Source organism: Calonectris borealis, chromosome 1 (assembly GCF_964195595.1).
Source record: "Calonectris borealis chromosome 1, bCalBor7.hap1.2, whole genome shotgun sequence".
NCBI classification, from domain to species: Eukaryota; Metazoa; Chordata; class Aves; order Procellariiformes; family Procellariidae; genus Calonectris; species Calonectris borealis.
This window is the reverse complement of record NC_134312.1, coordinates 30,796,726-30,819,516: the sequence shown is the minus strand read 5'-3', so window position 1 is coordinate 30,819,516 and position 22,791 is coordinate 30,796,726. Positions and strand designations below refer to the sequence as shown.

General features: G+C 36.3%; 1 protein-coding gene across 1 annotated transcript in view; it reads right to left on the bottom strand.

The window, feature by feature from the left end:
• Nucleotides 1-22,791, bottom strand: part of DOCK4 (dedicator of cytokinesis 4) — a 262,203-nt gene that overhangs the window by 19,529 nt on the left and 219,883 nt on the right. The window contains exons 33-43 of the mRNA XM_075147683.1: nucleotides 21,034-21,060; nucleotides 20,772-20,867; nucleotides 19,021-19,081; nucleotides 15,320-15,413; nucleotides 11,419-11,567; nucleotides 10,240-10,326; nucleotides 8,507-8,611; nucleotides 6,059-6,200; nucleotides 5,276-5,442; nucleotides 3,302-3,388; nucleotides 1,418-1,594 (exon numbers count right to left, since the gene is read on the bottom strand). Coding sequence (XP_075003784.1) covers nucleotides 1,418-1,594; nucleotides 3,302-3,388; nucleotides 5,276-5,442; nucleotides 6,059-6,200; nucleotides 8,507-8,611; nucleotides 10,240-10,326; nucleotides 11,419-11,567; nucleotides 15,320-15,413; nucleotides 19,021-19,081; nucleotides 20,772-20,867; nucleotides 21,034-21,060 — 1,192 coding nt within the window. The remainder of the gene's footprint in view (nucleotides 1-1,417; nucleotides 1,595-3,301; nucleotides 3,389-5,275; nucleotides 5,443-6,058; nucleotides 6,201-8,506; nucleotides 8,612-10,239; nucleotides 10,327-11,418; nucleotides 11,568-15,319; nucleotides 15,414-19,020; nucleotides 19,082-20,771; nucleotides 20,868-21,033; nucleotides 21,061-22,791) is intronic.

Genomic DNA, 22,791 nt, shown 5'->3' with positions numbered 1-22,791 from the left:
CAAGACATATGAAGACTGAAAAAGGGACATGCAAAGAGAATGAGGGTGAAATAGAAAAAAAAACCAACAAATCTCACAACTATTGCTATCACTTTTGGTGTTTACAACACAAATTGGTGAAAAGTCCTATTTTAGATATATAGCAAGAGAGAGGAGGAGAGGACAGAAGGGAATCGAAACATGAAGACTGTCTAGGAGATCAAGAATTGCAGCTAAGAACAACAATAAGAAAGGAGCTAGAACCTTTAATATGCTCGTGAAGAATGGAAAGCTACACAGAGACACCGAGCTAGCTCTGCTAATTCAAACCAGACATAGCTCTGACATGACTGTGTTTCTCAAGGGACTCCCTTCGTGGCACTTTACTATATTAAACAGTTTTGTTGTTGTTGTTTAAAGGCAGCTGGGAAACATCAAACATGATACTGCTTTGCTTTAGTCTCACAATTTTAATAACGTTGCAGTTTTGGTGACAGATTCCAACACTATAGCAGACTCAATTTCTTGTAGTTTAATTTAGATACAGTTTTATCGAATTTAACACTGTTGTGTTAACACCGAATCTTGCAGCCTTCGAGACAAGTGGACAGAATGTTATTCAACTTGACATTTTCAATGGGAAAGAATGACCAGCAGAGTCAAATATTTCATAAGACTATTAGGAAAAAGAGGAAGATCAAGCTGGGCTGAAAAAAAAAAAAATCCTTCCTTTCTTTTTACTGTGGTTTCAAAATTCCACAGAACTTTGTAGAAATACAGCATCCCAAACATTTAAGATTCTCCTAAGGTGATTCAGAGATGATAACAATATAGAACAACTTTCGGGAACAAATGCAGCATTAGACATTTCTTAATTATATGTATTATTTCTTACTAGATTTTTCCAGAAAGTAGTTTTCCTTAAAAGCTTGGAGAAGAGAAAGAAGGATCTAGAAAAATATAATTCTTCAAGATAATAAATTTCTTGTTAAGAATTTTATGTGTGTGTGTGTATATCTATCTATCTATCTATCTTAAAATTAGAATGTCAGCACACAAAAGTAAATTTGCTGGTTGGCCAGAACTCCTGACCTAGAAGGGCAGGGGGGAGGGAATATATTATAATAATATAGTTACAATTAACTATTTCATTAAAAATCCCCAAACAAACCAGTAAAGAATGCAAGGTAATTGTGAATCGACTCATCACTGGAGTAAGTTTATGGGAATATCCGCAGCAAAACAGTTGTTACAATAAAGCTATACATATTTAACATCACCTCACCCAAAATTGCAATATAGGTATAATTAAAAGTATTATTGATATAGTACTTTCTGTCCTCAATTCATACAGAGGAGCTGCATCTGTACAGAGAAAGAAATCAGTAAGAAACTGTCTTGTAACAGATTTTCAATAAACAGAAAATAAATTGCTTACCTCTTGGTATCTAGCAACTCCACCATTAACTGCTGCATCAATGACCCCATTTAGACACATCGTGAGAGGGTTAATATTTTGCATCTGTCGAGTTTGACACTGACTAATCAATGTTCTCAGCTGCTGGTTCTTATTTTCTAAGACTTCAATAGCATTCTCAAGGGGACTCATTTCCACCTGAAAGAAGAGTGAGGAACATTGCAAACATACTTAACCTTCAGTTGAAAGATGAAATATATTTAAAGTAATTTTTGATTTCTTAAAACAATGTTATTCTATGTTCTAGAGTATTGGGGCAGAAAAAGTTCTTCTCACCTGGGCTATACTCTGACTGTATACTCTGAGCACAGAGAGAATTAATTTTATCACATAATCAAGGACCAAAATAAACACCTCTTCCTTTCTTGTAGATTCATTATCTGACCTTTAGAGATACTCAGCCCTTGGTGCAAAACACTCACATACTTCAGCCTGTGGTGGAACTGCTGGAATTCAGGGCTAAACTGTCCTTGGTAACTTTACCTAAATTGGGCTTGAGGTCAGGGAGAGCTTCGCTGTGCTTAAGGGCACAGAGCAGAGCTTAAATATGGGCGAGCTAGTTCCCCCACCCAAAGCGAAGTCAACAACTGGATATTATGGATGAGGAGTTTGAATGTAAGCTTTGAGCTAAGATGATAATAAAGTTATAGTCAAGGGCAGTCCTCGAGCAGGATATGCCTGTCCTCTCTAGAGGGTGAGGAAGCTTTTCTCACAGGTAGCATGAACTGCAGGAAAAGCGAAAAACTAAGCGATGGGAAGAGTAGCTGCCATAATTTACCAGAACATACAAGCACAAATCTGAGTCATGATCTCAGGCCCATGTACTTAAGTACATACCCAGGAAAAATTATTACAGTTAACTGTTGGAAATGGTGACTAAAATGGTAACACGATAGTAAACTGAGGGTTTTCATATTAGGGCTCATATTAACCTAGTAAAGACTCAGTAGGAGTCAACTAACAAAATTTCTCATGTTACACACAATTTTTTGATTTTTACTAAATTCCATTTTTGGTTTTCTACAGGAGAATATGAGGACAGTGAACGAGTGACATTTTGTTGCTATTATAAAAGAAAAACACAATAGAATTTTAGAGAAAACCAGTTGTACAATGGTATCCCTGTATTTAATAGGACTAATGCACGACTGGCTTTGACAGGAAGGAAAATAGTTACAGGTGTTATACTCCTGGGCTCAACAATTGACCAAGTATTTAGAGATCTTTATATGAGGACCACTCCTCCAAATACATTTGAAACGTATTTAAGGATTTTCTAAGAAATATAACAAGAAGGAAGGAGAAGAAATTACAATATGTCAGTAACAGATTGCTACATTAGACCCTATTCCTACAGGTTCTGTGTAGGCATGCTTCCCTGCCCATGCTGAGATCTGGGAACTTCAACAGAGCTCTAGGCAGACACAGAGATATACCCACATGGCGTTCATTATAGTACAGGAACTTGGAGAATGTTTACTTTTCAAGAATACTGAAAGACATATTAAGCTATAGATATTCTAAGTATTAAACGATACATCATGCTGAGTTTTAAGAAAGTAATTTGCTGTCATTAAATGTTGCCTTTGGCTGCCCGTTATTGTTCTCAACTTCTTTCTTCCTCAGCTGTTTAAATGAATCATAAGGGTGGTTCTTAATACTTCTCAAGATAAAAGAAACCAGACAACTCAAAATACTTTGTAAATAATTTTGTTGTAGCCAGCTTGAAAACTTGCTCAAAGAAATTAAATATGGGTAATAAATCTTAAAGTAGTCCATCAAATAACATATGGATAAGGAAGTAAACCAACCCACAGTATGTATTGCAATTAGTCTTATACTCACAACTTCACGTTTTTCCACTTCAAACCAACGAGATATTCCAGGTAAACTCTGCACCAAGATCAGTGTGGTTCTCTCCACCCATAGACTCTACAATATACAAAACCAATTTATTTCCCGAATTTGCCTCTATATTTTTCTTAATTATTCCCAGTTTTCTTTATGAATACCTTCATTTAAGTAACAATATACATTACAAAAAAAGTATTAACATCCAAATTTCTACTGAAATGTCTGAATGACATTCACTTTTCTCCTTACATTCTAGGACCTATGACTAAGCAGTAATTTCTGCCGATTCTTCACTCTTAAACATGGTATTATTCTATATTATATGTTGTCCCCTAATGTCCAAAAGTCACTCACAACTAAACTAGCATTTTAACATCTCCTTTCTGAGATAACATCTGAGAAGAGGGAGGGAGGGTTCAGAAGCAGAACAACTTACAGATCACACAGAGTGACCAGCTCTCGTCTGTGAAGTCCTATTTGAGATTCTACAATGCATGGCTGATGGGATACTCAAATGTGCTACTGTTAAATACTTTGTGCAAGAGGTTTGTAAAATGACAAATCAACACACAGGATAGCGCTTACACAAAATATATATAAGCTGTACATTTAAAATAAAGCCCTAAGTTTTACTTAAAGGACAATAGTGACTTAATTTAGCTAATGTATTACCCTTACAGTTCTTTCCTCTAACTTTATAAGAAAATTATTATGGGATAATTCTCTTTGTGTGTCTGAATACCAGAATATATTCTGAGTCAGGATGTAAGTGTTTCTAGTGGGTCAGAATTAAAATTACACCAGAAGAATGTAAGATAATTTTCACTGTGACATTCTTACTAGGAGGAACAGAAGTCAATTATGTATTAGGGAAGTGTCCTGGTTTCGGCTGGGATAGAGTTAATTTTCTTCACTAGTAGCTGGTATAGTGCTGTGTTTTGGATTTAGTATGAGAATCATGTTGATAACACGCTGATGTTTTAGTTGTTGCTAAGTAATGTTTACATTAGTCAAGGACTTTTCAGCTTCCCATGCTCTGCTAGGTGCACAAGAAGCTGGGAGGGAGTGTAGCCAGGACAGCTAACTCAACTAGCCAACGGGGTATTCCATACCATATGACATCATGCTCAGTATATAAGCTGGGGGGGGGTTGGCCGGGGAGGAGTGACTGCTGCTCAGGAACTGGCTGGGTATCATTTGGCGGGTGGTGAGCAATTGTATTGTGCATCACTTATTTTGTATTATTATTATTATTATTATTATTATTATTATTATTATTATTATTATTATTATTATTTTCCCTCCCTTTTCTGTTCTATTAAACTGTGTTTATCTCAATCCAAAAATTTTACTTTTTTTTTTCCTTTTCGATTCTCTCCCCCATCCCACTGGCGGTGGGGAGTGAGCGAGCGGCTGCGTGGTATTCAGCTGCCTGCCGGGTTAAACCATGACAGGAAGGAACTATTGCTCTTCTCCGAGACAATCTCTAAGTTCAGAGGTAGTTTTTAGTCTTGATATCACAGGAACAGAAAATTATGCTGCAGTTTAGTCAAAACTGTCTCTCCCTTGCTCTATGGAGAGATAACTTTTGGCAATCCTATCCATACCCCAGATTACCAATTTAACAATGTTCTCCCATCTGCCTTATAAACTTCTCTGGAGACTGCTCTGCTGTCTCCAGTTCTGCCTTCTATATATCACTGATGCAAAAACAAATGGGTACTTTTTTCTCTCCTATTCCATATACAACAAAACCTTCCCATCTCCCATATAGTTTTCGTATTATTTTAATTAAAATGAGAAGTGAAATAGTCAAACCTGAGCTAACATCTCCTCTAAAGAATTTGTTATACCACACTTGGTTGAATAACACAACTGTAGATGATGTTTCAAAAACACAACTATCGTTGATGTTACAAATAAATCCATAGGTCCAGTAGCTCCCGAAAGGGCATGGTACTCTACCTTGAATTCATTTTCCTTGTCCTTGGTCCCTTTGTGAAATGGCCTGTCATATCGGAATCGCCAGATGTGATTTACTTTGTAAAAGCTCTTGATGTTATTGGGAATGCCGTCTCTCTGCAGGACTTCCTGGTTTTCTGGAATTGGTGTCACTGCATAAATCTGCAAATCTACATGTAAAGAGTTAAGGCTATCCCACTTAATTCAAATTAGCAAAGCATATTGACTCCTGAAGCATGACAGAAGGAAAACTCTTTAAAAACTGTGTATCATGAAATGCTTCTAGAATATTAATGGCTTGGGAAAGGAATCGGAGAGATTTTTTGATGGTTTGGGATCTCTTTGTACTGTTTTGTTGAAACTTTCGTATTTATTTTTGAAATAGAGCTACTTACATGGAATAGTACATGGAGTAAAGGGATTTAATTAAATATATTCTTACACGCAATATGTCATGCCATACTAACATTATGTTGTATTGTAAGAACTTGAATTACTGTAACTTGAACTGATACACCATTATCACCGCAGTGATAGTTCTACAAGTATTTTTGGCTAAAGTAAGAATCTTAACAATCTGCCAAGGAATTTTTAAATAAAATGAACAATTACACAAAAAAATTCCAAACATAATAGAGTGACTGGGACAAATGGCAGGGGAATTCTCACCTACCATTTATTTCAGTGGAGGCACATTGTGATTGAAATTGGCTACAGGTATACCTATATTTTTTAAAAGCATGAAAGACGTAACTGCAGTGTATGGGTTTGTGATTATGTGGATACACTGTGCTTCTGCCTGAAAGATGGTCTCATCTGGCTGATTAGCATGTTGCATAGCAATGGCATGTGGGAACTCATTCAACATTCGCTGCTGGAAGGCCTCCAGCCTTTCATAGTCATGTCCTCGGCAAACAAATTCCTTATTCTGAGCAGAATAAGAAAAGAAAAAACAAGAGCAAGTTATGTGAAAATAATTGGGTGTCATTAGATAGATCCAAAAACACGCTCTTAAATATAGACTTTCTGGGCAATCATTTTAAGAAGGAAAAAATAAGAAACAAAAGGCAAGAATGAAAATAAGAAATCTAGAAAAAACAGGTTACTTAGAAGAAGAAAATTTTACCATATGAAGTATGTTTTATTCAAAAGTCTGGAAAAATCAAATGATTATACGTAAAGCTTTAATAAAAATCTGAAGGGAGAAATTGTTCTTATTGGATTACAGTATCTAACTAACTTAACATATAGATTGTATAAAATATGTAACAAAAATATAATGCAACAGGCAGTTCAGACAATGAAATGGGCTGAAAGTCCTTTCCATGAGGAACTAGGAAACTTGCTTTGAAGTTACACAATTCTGAAGAAAAACAATGCATAAGAAAATGGTAGCATGCATTCAGTTTGCCTTATCCTTTAAATTCTTATGAATTATCAGCCTGGTAAATGAAAATTATCCAGTTTTTGCCATATGAATTAAAAGGATACTCCTGGTTCCAACCTAGTTTCTCTTACCTGGATGCCCACTATGAAGTTGCACCATTATTTTCCTGAGATTGTACAACATCAATACAGATACAACACACAACCTAAGTGAAACATGAGATGCCTGGATTTGGAGTACCGGTTGGAACTAGTCACTGACTGGGGTGGTGCTGAGGGCTTCCTGTAGCTGTGGACAGCACCTTTTGGTTTGATTCTGCTTGCACATGTTTGAAATAAGGAAATATCTTAACCATTTTTCTAAAAATACTGTTAAATTAATTTCCTTTTAAAATCTATATTAGAAAATTCTAAAAAGTCATTACTAATGTGTTCCTCTGGAAGCAGGCTTAGATAGAAACAGTTGTTGGCTTTATAGTACTTGACAACAGAGACAGGAAGCATTGAATTTTGAGAGCCTGGACTTTCATGGGAATTGCTACAAGAATTCAACTGCAATAGTGTTATTGTACAACTACAAATTAAAATGTGAAAGCTTTATTCTGAAGCTTTATTCTTTATTCCTTCTATAGCAAACACAGCCAGGCTGTTTAAAACAGTTACAAACTGCTTTGCCATAAAAAAATTAAATCAAATGTAGTAAGTTTTGAGGTGTTCCTCGATGGTGCTGCAAGCATAAATCTGTGCTATGTACGTTTAACTTGGAAAATGCATAAATAGTTCCTGGGCAGATGCATAAGCAGTGAAAGACCTACAGGTCTGAAAGCACTGCACTATTGTGCAACTTTTTCCAGTACTTCTACTTCATTAGTTGACGTATTTTTAGTAATCTAAACATTAAATTCTTTCTAATTAACATTTTCGAACTGGTTTATACAGATGTTATATTCAGATGACTACTAGGTAATAGCAAAAACTATGTGCCCATCAGACTCTTTTTGTGCATTGCTTTTAAAGGGGAGAGTTTCATGCTATATTTACCATTTGGAATTTGTCATTTTCCCCACCACAAAGGCAAAGAAAAATTAGGCTTTTTAGGCCTCCACCATACAGAGGAGGTTCCTTCGTCACTTATTTGAATTACCACAGGAAGAGGAGCTTGGATTACGATTGCAGCAGCTCCATCAATAAGACGGATTCTGTTCTCTTCCCAAGGTGACAGTCAGTGCAGCTAAACCACTGCAGACTGTGGAAGAGGGGAACGGGGTAAACACGACTAACCTTTTCAAGGGCACTTCAGTAACTTCAGAATCCAAGATTAATGTTCAAGGGTAACTTTATGTATCTTGTCAGCTTTAGTACATTGATAATCAATGAAACTCAGCATGTTGAATTTCTAAGTCATTTAAAAAAAAAAGGAACTTGGGAATGTAATTAGTAATGCTAAATTACTGATATCCCACTGCCAAGGGATATCTCTCCTGACTCTCATTCTGAGTGACCACCAGCAGAAGCAGAACAGGATGAATGGAACAAACTACCATGAAAAGAAGATGTTGGTTTGTGGAATAGTACAGGTGCATGTTTTCCAACATAAACATGAATATTAAGTTTATGTGGGACTCTAGCATTTATGTGGAAGCCCAGCATTTGTCTTTCCATTAGACAGGACCTTTTCTTAACCCTGAAAACATGAGGATATTTCATTATTACCACAAAGAATTCCCTGTTTCTCATAAGATAAGAACTTGTACATGGTATGATCAAATTCTCACATAGAGAAAGTGATTATGAATGACCGCATGAATTCCAGAATTACTCCATTCTGTTTATTTTCAATTCACTTACTCTCAAGAAGAATGGGAACTTTTTCCCATAAAATCCAACTCTGAAAAATTCTGGCTCCAAACGCTGTTGATCCATAATTTTATCATACAAAGATGCTTCCATCATCTGGGTGAGATTGATAAGAAATGCAATTAGTCTTTTGTGAAAACATACCTTTACCTTAAGCTATCACAAAAGGGAGGGTCTTTCAGCACATTGCTCTGGAGTACTTGAATGGCAATGCACCTCTGAGCAACAATAAGGACATCTAGAAGTCTCTGAATGCATCAGATTAAATAATTATACCTCTTATTGACCTGAAAGTTTCCAAGAATTAAAAAAAAATGCTTTAAAATATGACGTACCTATATTAAAGGGGTAAAATATTAGATTAATGACAACATGAATAGTTCTTTAATGAAAAATGGAAGTAATAGAAACACAGTTTAAAACATATGACCCAGTAATCTGCTAATCATCCAAACACATGGCAGTAATGTGGTCAGTTTAGTCAGCAAAGTCCAATTTCCATATTCAAAAGAGTTGTGTCCAAATCATACCAGATTCCAATGATTTAAGCATCTAATGTGAGTGCCTTTAAAAACCTCGCAATAGCAATTAACATCATTTTTGATCAATACATCCTGCTTTTATTTCACTCAGAACATTGACATAAAGTGATCTTAATTTCAAAGTCCCCTTTTTCTGATGGTATTTCAGCAAAGCATTCTCTGTTCATAAGTTTTTAATACTGTGAAAAAAACCCAGTAATACCCTATTTTAGGTAAAGCAGACCAATAGCTGCTTAGTGATATTGCTGTGAGAAAGTCCTGCGCCTCCATTTTTGGATTAACATAGGTGGCACAGATATAGTAGAAGGATATTTCCTAATTCAAACACAAAACACATTAAATACAATTGATTAAACATGCATAAACTAATTTTTTATTCACATGATGATAGTCAGTTTGCTTTTGCTTATTGGATTCTGCCATTGGGATATCTAAAGATATGGAATAAGCAGATCACAGGGAGTACTGCCACATAGCTCTGTGTTGAGAATTTTGCATAAGGCTGTTAAGCAGCTCTGGATTAAGTATACTTCAGTCAGTCCTAGCAGCAAGAATCCTACATGTACAGAAAATTTACAAAGGAAGCTGTAATATAAAATTGAATCCATTAGAAGCAGACAAGAAAAGGGAAGACTGAATAATCTTTAAAATACAGTATCAGAAAGAACGAAGGAAGAAACAATGCTTAGAGTCCTAAGAAAAATGAGAGAGAAAGCAGGAAGACTGTGTCAGGAAAGATTCATTTTGGCTATATGATATGAAGCAGACCATATTTTTAAGCAGTAAATAAAAAAAATTGTGAAGGTGTACATTGCTTGTTGCAAGCTGTTTGCTCACAATTACAACTGCAAAGACATGTTGCTGCTCCTAGCGAAGAGCACATAGGAAACCAATGAAAGTGAATTTGTAATATAATTTTTCTGCATAAGCATGAACACAGAAAGGGGTGCTGTACAGGTACAAACATTGCAAGATCATTTATTTTCCCATTTTTCTTCAAAAAGCTCACACTCCTTTTTTATAATATTTATTGTAGAAAAAAACCACAAGCTAAAAAATAAAGCTTGCAAACCAAATCTAAGGACCATTCCGTGGCAAATTTAATTTTCTAAGTGATATTTTATAACCCAAACTAAAAAACTTTTAGATCTTTGACTGATGAAATGTACTCAGGTACGTTACCCTCATCTTGCTGAGGTTTCTGTAGTCATAGTAGCTCTCATACTGTTCTGCAATTTTCCTGCATAAGATAATGCCATTTTCCCAACACTGCAAGCAAGTAAAAGATGTTCAGTAATTTCAAAGCAACTGTTTGACAATTCATGATTTATTAGTGGTCTGTTCTTTCTATACTAAGTCATACTTCCAGTAACTGAAAATACTTGAACATATTGTCCACTACACATACTGATAGCTGCTGAGTAATACTGATGAATTCTTTGAAGGACCAAAAATATATTGGTCTTATTTAATAAATGATTCTTACAGGATCTTATGTAATAAATGATTCTCACAGGACTATCACTGCACAAGATACACGTCATTGCAAGAGTGATACACATCTCTTTTGATACTACATATTAGATTGATTCAACACAGTATGATTTTTACATTTTAAAATTGCATTCTTAACATATCCTCCTTCATCTTTGTAGATTGGAAAATATTTTGTTGCACCATATAATTTAAACTCTATAAGCTGATTACAGAATTTTCTGAAAAAACTGATGATCCGTTTGATTACATTTACAAGGCCTCCATGGATATTACACTAGCTACACAAAATTGCAATGAATTGCTTGTTTATCAGCAAGACAAATCATCACACAAAGGATATATAAAATTTTAGACTACAGGATAATTACTCTTGCTTAATTCAGAATCAGCATTCTCAGTGATGACAATGAACTGTGATTCCCAAAACCTATTCCTTTTTAGAGATTCTGCAATTGCTAATCTGAAAGACATAACATGACTTAGAAGGTGTAAACATAGTCCTTATAATCCAGACGCCTGAATTTTTTTCCTCACTTGGTCACTAAGTGAATTTCGTAAGCTTTATATGGTTCATTTTCACCATCTTTAAAATGGGGAGAAATTATACTATCTTTTATAAAGTGCTTTGACAGTTACAAAGTGAGTTGCCACACAAGTGCAAATTATTCTCACATGTAAGTGTGGGATTTCTAGGATACAAACACAGGATGAGAAGAAACCTACTCTGTCGCTAAGTAACTGCTTAATCAGGCAATGACAAACACTTCCCCTCTATATGAGAAAAGACTTCAACCCTGGAAGTAATGTCCTAACATGAATAAACTATCCATTCCAGATCCACTCAGTAAAATAGGACTATTTTACCTTTCCTCTATCAAAGTTTTGAATGATGGTCAGATGGAGACACTCTTTACGTTGCCACTCTGTTTGCATGGGGTAGTTGAGAAATTCTCTCAGTGGCCGATCAGACCACTCCAACAGCTCATCGTACAGCAGGAGCGTGTAGGCAGCCTCTACAAGACAAATTATAGCATGGTACTTACGAACGACAAACAAATAATACAGCCAAACAAAGTACACAGAAATGTGAATGCTCCTGATGAGGTGCACCTTTTTAATGGGTAACTGATTTATTTCAAGTATAAGACAGATGGTAATGCTGGTTCTGGAGTTACTATCTACTATCTAGTTATAATAAATACAGCTTACAATTTTCACACACTATTTAAAGCGGAGTCACTGGGACAGTTTTCCTGGAGTCTGACAATACAAAGGGGACAGAAAAATTAAGAAACAATTTCCTGCTTAGCCCTACTGCTTCCCTACTGCTTATGAGAAACTCTCAATGGCTCTGCTGTCTGAGCAAGGAAACAAGGGCTGGAGGATGAGGAACATCATTAAAGAAAGAGGAAAGAAGGTAGAAAGGACTGTGGACACAGTCCAAAAGAGATCAGGGCTGGTAGGGAAATTGAGAGGCAGATGTATGCTTAATAGACTCCATTCTTTCCATAACAGAAATAAATCCCTGATAACTCAGCTTTAACACTCTACCATAACAATTTAGAAGTGCACACACAAAATTTTTTTTTTTTTTTTTTTTTTAATTTTTAAGTTTGGAAGGATCAAACCTGTTGTTGCTCTCTGGTCAGAGAACTGTGTAGTAATCTTTAGATCATGGTTGCTAGAAATTATCTAGGAATATCAAAATTATTATTATTATTTTTACTTTGATTTAAAGAATTCCTCAGAAACGGTACACTAAAACTAATATTAAATTAATCTCTCTATTGCAATTCATTGGCCAATTACGAAACACCAGAATTACTACTGGTTATGACAATTCAATTTGGCTAACTGTGCATATGCACTATTGTTTTCCAAGTTAGTGTTCACAGTCGTATTTTTCCACTCACAGAACCACTTTGCATCAGTCAGTACAAAGATGGGCCACGTTCTGGAGACGTGCTGCACTGGAGAAAGAAGTTGCCTACTGGACTCATTTTATTGCAGGTTTTATAGGTTGCACATAAGGCAAAAAGTACCTATAAAGTACTAAAGTATTTTTTGTTCTAAGGTAAGGTTGCCCCAGACAACCACATCCTACTTCTGCCTCTGCCATATGAGTTCCCATAAGGCAGGTGACTTAAATCAAACTGTACAGAGTTTTTTCTAACAGTAGTGTTCCTCTTACACATCCAGCTTAAGAACCCGTGGATGAAAAACCATCACTGCAGCAGATGTTTGTGGGAGAGTGTGCTTTGAATTCAAATGTTGTAAAATGCTATGCATGGTGCAGAATGACACTGCACTGCAATACATATGTGCAAGGGAGACGGCTGAAGTTGCACAGACAATCTTAATTCTGGCATCACACAGCTTTCAGGCTGCTTGACTGGTAACAGTCATAGTTTCAAGCTATAGTTTGGTACTCAAAATACGCAGCACATTTATATACCAATTTAAAAAAATCCATGAAGTTGGTAACAACAAATCATTGAAAATCATAAGGAAGCAAAAGATAGCAAAGCGTAAATACATATCAGGGTAGCTCACTATGACCCTTCCTTTCTAACTTGGCATGCAAGTCCTTTGTTTTAACAGATTTTTGTCTGCCATACCAATATTTTTTTTCAAGTTACCATAAATGTGTATAGAAGGTTTCTAAAATAAGAATAGCCATACTGGATGAAAGGTCTGAAGGGTCCCTCTACCCAGCATCCTACATCTGGCAGTGGCCAGCATAACAAATAACATATTGGTACCTTTGGGAGAGGTCTGTAACTATTGGCTGTGTACCAAAATAGTAAGGAGAGAGAAACAGGGTTGACTCATGATGTGGGAAATTCAATTTATACAGGAAAGATTAAAAAAACTAAACATTTCTAAGATGGATAGATACAAAGACAATCTCATTACACTTCTCAAGTGACTGAGGGGACACAAGAGGAACCAGTGCATTTATGTGCTTCAGCCTCAAGAGAGTTGTATTTATAGCTGTAACTGAGTGCTGGGTAAAGAAAGATTTGAAGCTACATTTTATATTAAAAAGGACTTTTTTTTTACAGAGGATTATTAGAAACAGTCCTGTAAATCATACTATGAAAGGAGAGAAGAATTATTTTAAGGGCAAGCTGGCTTCATCCCTAGAATGAAACTATGCAGTTAGCGAATTAATGGTGCAACATGTAGGAAAGCTGCTGAAGTAGCAAACTTCTTTTCCTACTCCCATGTACTTTAGATCAGCTGATTTACAAAAGGTCTGTGTGTTGTCATTGATTGACAAGGCAAGGCAATGGACTACATAAGTCTGTTTTCTCATGGAAAGACTGTCTCTATCCCAATGCCGTGGGTGTGAGACAATCCCTCGTTAAGGCTCTCATGGCAAAAAAAAAAAAAAAAAACACCACAGTCGTGGAATCTACCATGGCAAAGAATGCAAAAATCACACGTGTTAATAATAAATACACAGGAAATACAATAAAGTCCTGGAGATAAATTTTGAGCAAAATACTGTTTAAAATAAGAATGGATGGCAAAACAATTTAAAAAAATCAGGTTCATATCACTGCTGAAGGTAAACTGGACACATATTAGCAGCCAACGTGTAAAGAGAACTCAACGTTGCTTAAAGAGTTACTAAGATCTGTTATGTGAAATCAGGAAATGAATAGTTTGGCGCAAAAGCTAGCTGTGGCAAAGATACTGTTTGATAATCAAAACTCTCTTGTGACTCACTACTGCCAAGTCACATGAGGAAATGAAAATCTCTCCTTAGTATATCCTGCTATCTAGTCTATACTTTAAACCCATGAACTGCAAAGGGACTGTGGAAATTCCAAGCGAAGGATCTTTCCTACGGATAGCAGAAAAGCATAAGGAAATTTGCTGTGGCAGCAGGTACCTGTAGCCTGTTTACTAGTGACCCCTAGCCAACTAATCTGCTTTTAAGAAGGAAAAAATTCTGGAGACATTCTGAACAAACGCAGTTGCAATTGCAAACACTGGGGAAAAGATGGAGGTATTATAAGGTCAATCAAATATTTTGGCAACCAAAGATTGTTTCATTTAAAGAGATACTGATTTTATCTTCTCCAGCAATTATTGATGACATGTATTTACCCAAATGAGGTATACTTTATGTTGTATAAACAACAATCATGCATATTATCTTCTTATTTCTTCATTTAAAAGATGATGGCCAGTCCTGGCACTAAATTCGCATTGAGAAATCCTGGACAATAATACTGCAAATGTGCTATGTGAAGATTCAGAAAGACATCAGCAAAGTGCTATACTTGTTACAGGTTTTAGGGTCTCTGTCTCATCCTTAGTAAGTGATATGGGTCTTTCTTTCTTTTCTTTTTTTAACCTAAAAGTTAGGTTCTGAAACACAGCTGTGTAGAAACACCACACCAAACAGATAACCAGCAGCATTACAAAAAAGTATATAGGCTCAGATACTACCAAATGGATTCATAAAAACTTCCTCTAAACTTTACTCCTCTTGGGTGAAGAATGACCATATCAAACATTTATTGCTAACATGTAACAATAGTAGTCATTTACATTCAACATGGCACACCAAGTAGTAGAGTTGTGGGGCTGAAAAAAAGCCGTATTTTGAGAGAGATCAATTGCGCAAGAAAACTCAGCTGTTTTGCCTGGGTTGGTATGTTCTGCACTGAGGATACAGCTTACAGGTTGGCAAAAGACTGCAAATCATGGACCAGTCCTAAATATCTTTTTCTAGTTTGTATTCAATTACCTGTGAAGTTTTGTGCTTTCAGATGTAGATCATACAGCTTATGAATATAGCGAATATACATCTCTTCCTTGTTCAGTTCAGTCTTGTAAAAATTCTGCAATAAAATTGAATTTTGTTATAAAACGTAGTAGTTAATAAATATATGATAGTGGTTACAAACAAAAGACTTCAAACGTAATGCTCTAGAAATAGATTGCATAGATTTGAAAGTCACATTTACAAAGTCATTACACAGAATTGCAGTAATACACTAAGAAACAGTAAATAGAATAGTTAATTTTCAGTAGAGAAGTCAACATGCTTCTGAATGTTTTTTTATTTAAATTCTCATAGAACATAAGAGGAAGAACCTGATAGAACTGAAATCTGATGGTTCTTTCTTTATAAATACTAATTCATCCAAAAAGTGCACCCATAATGGCCTTACTTAGGCTGTTTAACGTCTTGCTGAAAGCTGTATGTTAGTTTTAAAATATTGACAGCACAATATTGTCATAGCAAAATGCCAGAAGGACTTTGGTAGCTTTACAAAGAACTATTCAGTATTGTAAACAGCACAATCCCGAATGAAAAACTTGATTTCTTCAGCCCTAACTGATACTGGGAACTGGTAACTGACACATAGATATTGCATTGCATGATAGAAATATACAAAGTTGCACTCTAAAGTGATATCCAGGACAAAATTTCTAGAAATGGCTAAAAATTTCTAGATGTATAACTGCTATTTATTGTTACATGGATAAAATATGGGATGCAACATCAAACTCTTAGTTCAAAACATTAATTATTTATTTGCAAGCCCTAAAACAAAGTATGAAAAAGTTATAGGGAGAGAAGCACAACCCTGGAGCACTGTTCACAAGTGTTGCTGTACTCACTATGGACGTGTAGCTAGAGTTCCCCTCCTAGCCATACTTAATGTTCAGGATAATCTACTTTGGTTAATAAAAATTTATAGGATAGAAGAATCTAGCACTGGTCCTCATTAGCAATTAACAATTTCTGTTCTATTATTCAAATCACGTACTATTTTGAACTTAAGGTGAGTGGCCAAAATTTTTCCCCTATCGTACAGTATTCTTATTCTGTGCTACTGTTTCCTAAATTGAGTTATTATCAAAAAGAAAGCTGGGAGGAACATTATGAAAATATCAAAATAAAAACGTTATAGAGAAAGTATTTTTTTAACTGACTTGAGAAAATGACTACGTATCAATAGCTCTGAAATGACATGCCCCCTTTAGGCCACCATCTGGCATTTATGATCCAAGGACTTCTCTTTTCCTCCCACAAGGTGTAGAGCAGGAACAGATGCTTCTCTTTAGAAGAGAAAATATCTGCTTACATGTTCATATTTACCTGTCTGAAAAAAAGCATAATCTACAATACAAAATTGCGAGCAATAAAGCACAAAGATTAAGACAAAATACGGCACTGAACTGCAGTACTAGACTTGGCTCTTACCCCTAAGCACTAAAGGCTCCAGTACTTGTCACAAGTCTAAACTACACGAATCAACTGGTTCTTCTCTGCAGCTCATCTCTGACAATGTCCAGTTGGTCTGTAAGGCAGACCACAGCAAGACAACCCAGTCGCAGCTCAGGAAATACATTGTGCTAGTAAAGGTGTCGTGTGATTTTTCAAGAAACTATTTCAAGAGATAAAATATAACAGATGTAGTCTTCAAAAGGGGACATGATGTGAAAAGTAGACTTCCCTAATTAATAAAGACTTTTTTCCTAAGAAAAAACAGCTTGAAAACAACATTCAAGCAGGCAATGTGGACATATATTTATTAAATAGCATGATGTCATATGCCAGCATAGAGCATCACAGGAAAATGTCCTCTTTCTAAAAAGAAGATATAATTTTAAATTAATAGAACCTGAAATATCAATTAAATATCAAACCCTAATGAGGACCAGATATGCCTGAGAAAAACTCCTAGGGAGTTACCAAAAGTTATTCGATATACTTTCAATGCTTTTGTACAACTCTGATGACAGAGTTCTTTCATTAGAAATTCAACTTTCAAATTGGAGTTAGGTGATTCTTATGCATAAGGAACTAACTCCATTAGGCACCTCTTAAACAAGCTTTTCCAAACAAGCATTACTAATGTGAAACCTACTCCAGATGATCCAGAGGGTGGGGAGAGTAGGAAACAAGTTCCCACCTTCTCCTTTCATCTAAGTTATTGCTGCTGGTACATACTCCTTCTGCATATTTCATGATGTGGCATAATTCTAGTTAATTTGATAACTTGGTTAACTTGGACAATTCTATTTTCTGGAAGAACAGCATATACCTCTATGGCAAAACAACATAAAAATTCTCTCTTCATGTCAACCAGTCCTCTTATCTTTGGAAGTCAGAATACCTTCAAAGTAGTGGGAAAAAATGAAATATTGCTTCCTTCTCTGGACTTCAAATAATTTTAACATTATACATTCCTCTAATTACTCGTTGCATGAAACATCTTTTGAGATGACAACCAGTTCAGCCATCATATGGGCAAGCAAATGTCTTAAAATTTGTGTGCTACTTCCGTAATTGAAATTTCCTTTTCAAAATCTAGCATTCTTTGTTTCTCTGGTGTGCAAATAGTATTAAAATCTGTCTGAAAATAATTACGATATGAAATCCGCCTTAGTACAAGTCATTGAAAATCCCATTAAAAAGTATTATGGTGTTTTGGGGTTTTTAAATATTTGAATTTTCTTTTTGTGCAAATCTTGGATGATTTGCTAATAATAGTTTAAAAACTCCTTATTGATAGGATGAAAATGATCCAGGTGCTTTACAGAATTCAGATCATGCCAGATATTCTGACAGAAAGCCAGCTGCTCTATGGCTACGTAGTAAACATCATCCCTATTTAGAGAGCACTATTTTCCTATTGAAGAAACCCTTTATTCCCTTATGTATAACTGCTACTTAGAAGTGATCCCAAATTGTTTCACTGACGTCAAAAATACAGAATTACAAGTCAGCTTATTCTGTTTTTTCCCCTGGCTAAAAATACAGCTTTCCAAAACATTCACCATGAAAATGGAAACTTTCCAAGGTTAACGGAAGTCAACAAACTTGTCAGGGGAAACTGGCCTAGAACCAAAATGCATCTTGTAAACAAAAATGAAATCTTTTTCATACTGTGAATTTGCACTGTTGGTTTGTTGTAATGATGATAACATGACAAGAGCAGGTCTTGAGCAGCATTTCTGGCTCTTCTATTGGGAAGAGAATCGATAGCCTGCAGTCTTCAGAAGATATCCCATATTATATGTCATAAGAACCAACTTGCATCAGTTATTGGGGAAGAAAGGAAACAGGAGAAATCATGTAAGTTTTGTTGAGTTTCGGGAAGGAGGAAAGGCTTGTTTGTTTCTATGAACTCAGAGACCAATTAAACTTGGAAAATACTTTGGTGAAGTTTATCCAGTAGGAAGACACTGAAAACTGAATAAAGCAGTATTGGAGATCTCTCAGAGCCCAACTATAAAATGCCAAGGAAGACTAACTCCCCACTTTATCAATTTCACCGTGAAAAAAAAATCAGTGATCCTAAGTGCAATGTTATTCTGTCAACTTCCACTCAAACTGCATCAAGAAGCAAGGTACCTTCTATTCAGATGTGGCTGTATACCAGAAAATGCTCAACTGAAATAAAAAGGGGAAAGAAAAAGTATTATACAAACCAAAAGGCTAACAGTGCAGCCAATCTTTTTGCCGTCCACTTCTCCCATTTTCATGCAGTCCCTAAAACAGAAAGTAATGAAAGTCAAAAGGAAGACGTTTATCCTCTTACAGTGAAGCATACCTCAGAAAACAGACATATTTGGCTCAGCAAGCTGACCGAAATGATGCAACCCAAAGGAATTTGGGTGAAGAGCTGACCCAGGTGTGTAAGGGATTTCATGCCTCCTTTTCTAGGACATGGAATACCTCACAGTCAAGAAAGTCAATGTTTTTTTCTGGCTCTGTCATTGATTCGCTAGGTGACTTGGTTTCTTCATACTTTGTGCTCAAATCATGCCAGCAGAAGCCAGGATGACTGCCAGAAGAGGCAGTCCTGCTCCCCTCTTCCTCTCAGTCACTCATTCCCAGTCCTGCACTGCTGCCTGCACAAATCTCAGGAAGAGATACAGGTTAGGCAGCATCTTTTGCTGGGTTAGTTTTAGCCCACGTCAGTCAGATCACCAAAGTGCAGCACAAACACTTGTGTTGGCACAAGAAAGAGGGTGATGTGAATGAGGGAATGAGCAGGGATGAGTCTGCTTTCTTCAGAGACAGTGTACATCTAAATTGGTTCCTCCTCTGTGAAAAAACAGAATGACACTGACCTCTTCTGTCAAATGCTCCAAGATCCACCAAATTTTCCTCAGTACCACTTTATAATTAGTGTCATTTATTGTTTGGGAAGGCAACAGATCTGATGCCCAAGTCAAAAGTTAAAATGGAATCAGATAGAGTTTGACTTTCACAAAGGGAAAAATAGCGTCAGTATAACCATACTGGAGTAAAAAAATAACAGGCAGACATCACCATGCAGTCACTAGAAGAAATCTAACGTAATTTTAAAACATTCTTGCATACATGAGCTAAATGATTGTCCCAAATAATCTCATAACCACGACTATGCACAACTGTTTTGAAAGATATTGGATTGATAGCCCTGGAGGTTGTAATCCAGCCAGTCCCTGAAGAGGAATAGGACTGCCAGGCTTCTAGAATTTGAGAGTTCGGTCTCTTTGTTGACAAAATAGCTTTCTTTCAAACTATCAGTGAGGACTGCAAGTGCAGTACCAGGTCTTACCATGTGTCCTCCATGGAATCGGGGGAAAAAACTAACACTTAAACTCTACAGAGTGCTACAACTGATGGCAATAAGGACTAAGCTGAAATCTGAAGTTTCTACACGGACTTCACAAGTGACTGAGAAAACCCCTCTTAGTCTCCCACTCCTAAAAGGGAGTATACGTCTCTTATTTCCCTCTCCTTTGTTCATGTGGTACAGTCAGATGCGAGCTTCTCACCCAGAGATCACATCTTTGTATACATACTTACTGTGCTGGCTGACATTACAACTAAGCATGATTGACGTAGTGATAAGAATTTTACATATTCGGTAAAACAACTGTCAGGTGATTAGTATTGAGCTCTGTGTCTTCAGACAGGCTTGAGTCACTAACTTACTACCGAAAGTTCCTATATTCCTTGATAGGAAACTCGTGCAAGCCACTGGATTTTCACACCATGGGGAGGCTACTTGGCTGGTTTGCAGCTAGCTTGTCTCATTTTCCTGTTGATTAAGCAGCTGCTGTCAGAGATCCTGAGCACGTACAGTTGATGTGTCCATGTGCAGTCACCATTTGCGGAAGATCACCATATTTGCCTCCTAATATTTTGAAGATGACAACCCTACTTATAAATTGTGATAATCACTCACCTGTAGTCCAGTAACCTCTCCATGAGGCGAGTCACAGTGGCGATTAACGAAACGCCACTTTCCCTCCATGTTTCCCGCTCAATTTTCTTCAGCAGACTGAAAAAAAAAAAAGCCAGAACAATTTCACCGTTTATTTTTAACTGTCACTATGACAACCACTCTGCTTTTACCAGTACCTTAATACCTTAGCAACATCTTCGATAATTAGGTTTTCTTTTATAAACACCCTCCCAAGAAGCACAATTTGCAAACAATGTCTTACCTAGGATAAGGACCAAAAAGTGGAATTCTAGTCCAGGAAGCATTGACAAAACAAATGATTTTTGTATTAGCTGCATCAGGTTAAAATATATCAAATACCTAATTTTCAGAATATATTAATATCCCAAAGAACACATAAAATTTATATATTAATTTCATGCTGATACATCAGAAAATGGGGAGTTTAAAGATGTACCTGGAAAAGAATATTTATCAACTCAATATACCTTCTCAGTCGGACCTCAACTTTTTTAACAAAGATTTTTCCTCCTCTCCCCTCTAATATTTCAGTATGCATGAAATTTAAGAATGGGGAAGGGATTTTAATAAGGTGATTCCCCCTCTTCACTTAACATTTCTTTCTGAGAACATACTATCATACACATGTAAAATTCCATTAGCTTAAATTGTCATAAGATTCTTTATTGAAAACTGTTGTGTTGAGTTCTTACACTAGTGTAAATGCAGATTACACATTAAAGTGAAAAGATTTCAAAATGGTGTTGTAAGCGGAGCCGTCAGTAAAATTTCACTTAATATTTCTTTCTGTTACAGGCCTCTGATTTTCACTGCTTAAGTTTATCAAATATTAATCATTTGGTCATGAATTCCCAACATTTCCTCTCTGAGAATGAACAAGGAAATATTTATCTACAGAGTTGTGTTACTTTTATGCTTTGGTGCAGGACCTCAGATGGATGACATGCCCGTGGAGATATTTTAGCAGTCTCCCTGAAAATGCACTCAGGTATGGTTTCCTTAGAAGTCTCTGAAAATTGCCACATCCATATACTCAGAGCTTTTTAGAGAGTTGTTAATAGCATCTCCGAACCTTCTGTCTGCAGTGGGCAAGTTGTCAGCTCCACTGACCTTCATCTATACTGAGCATGTTCAGTCCCATAAAACTCCTACGTCCAAATTTCACCAAACATATAACAGCGCCCAATAACTCCTACATGCCAACTGCACTAGCTATACACTCCAGCTCTGTTCAGCTCCTTACGTACAGGGGGATGTCACAGATGCAATTCTCCAAACTAATTCGACCTAAATGAAGCTGTGCTCTGCTGGAAGCAAGAAGGAAACACTGATCTTCATTCTGCACCCTTATATCGATCTTAGACTCACTACTTCTCTTCAGGAAGCAATCAGATGTCTTTCCCTCACATTCAGAGACTGGCTACCTGTCACTGCTAGCAGAGACAGCTGACAAGGCCATCCTTAACCAGAAGAGGCTGAAGCACTAATCTGGCATCTCTGCTTTCCCTACAGAATACACAGGCTAGCTTAATTCGCTTTTAAAGCCCTTATGTTCCTTTTAATACAAGTTTTTGCGTCTAAAAAGAAATAAGAGTAGACCCTGTTACATTATTAAGCACTGATTACTGCACTGATTTTTCCTTTCTATTGCGTTTCAACTCTGTGTTAAACAGGAACATTTCAACCTAAATTCATCAAAATAATTACCTACAGTTCCTGTAGAAAAACAGCAGAAGTCTGACTTCTCTTTTAAAACAGATAGTTTTCATCTGTATTTGACTTATGCATGTTCTTTATAAATGTATTGGCATATTCATTATAAATATACAATTTCTACAAATGGGTTGTGTAGATACATTCAAACCACTTATTCAAACTGACATCAGTGTCATCAGTTGAACAATTTTATGACTTGCCTTCTGACGCATGCCTCCCCCTCTCCACCATACATCTTTCACCACAACGCATAGAACAAACACTTAGAATGAAAGAGCTACTC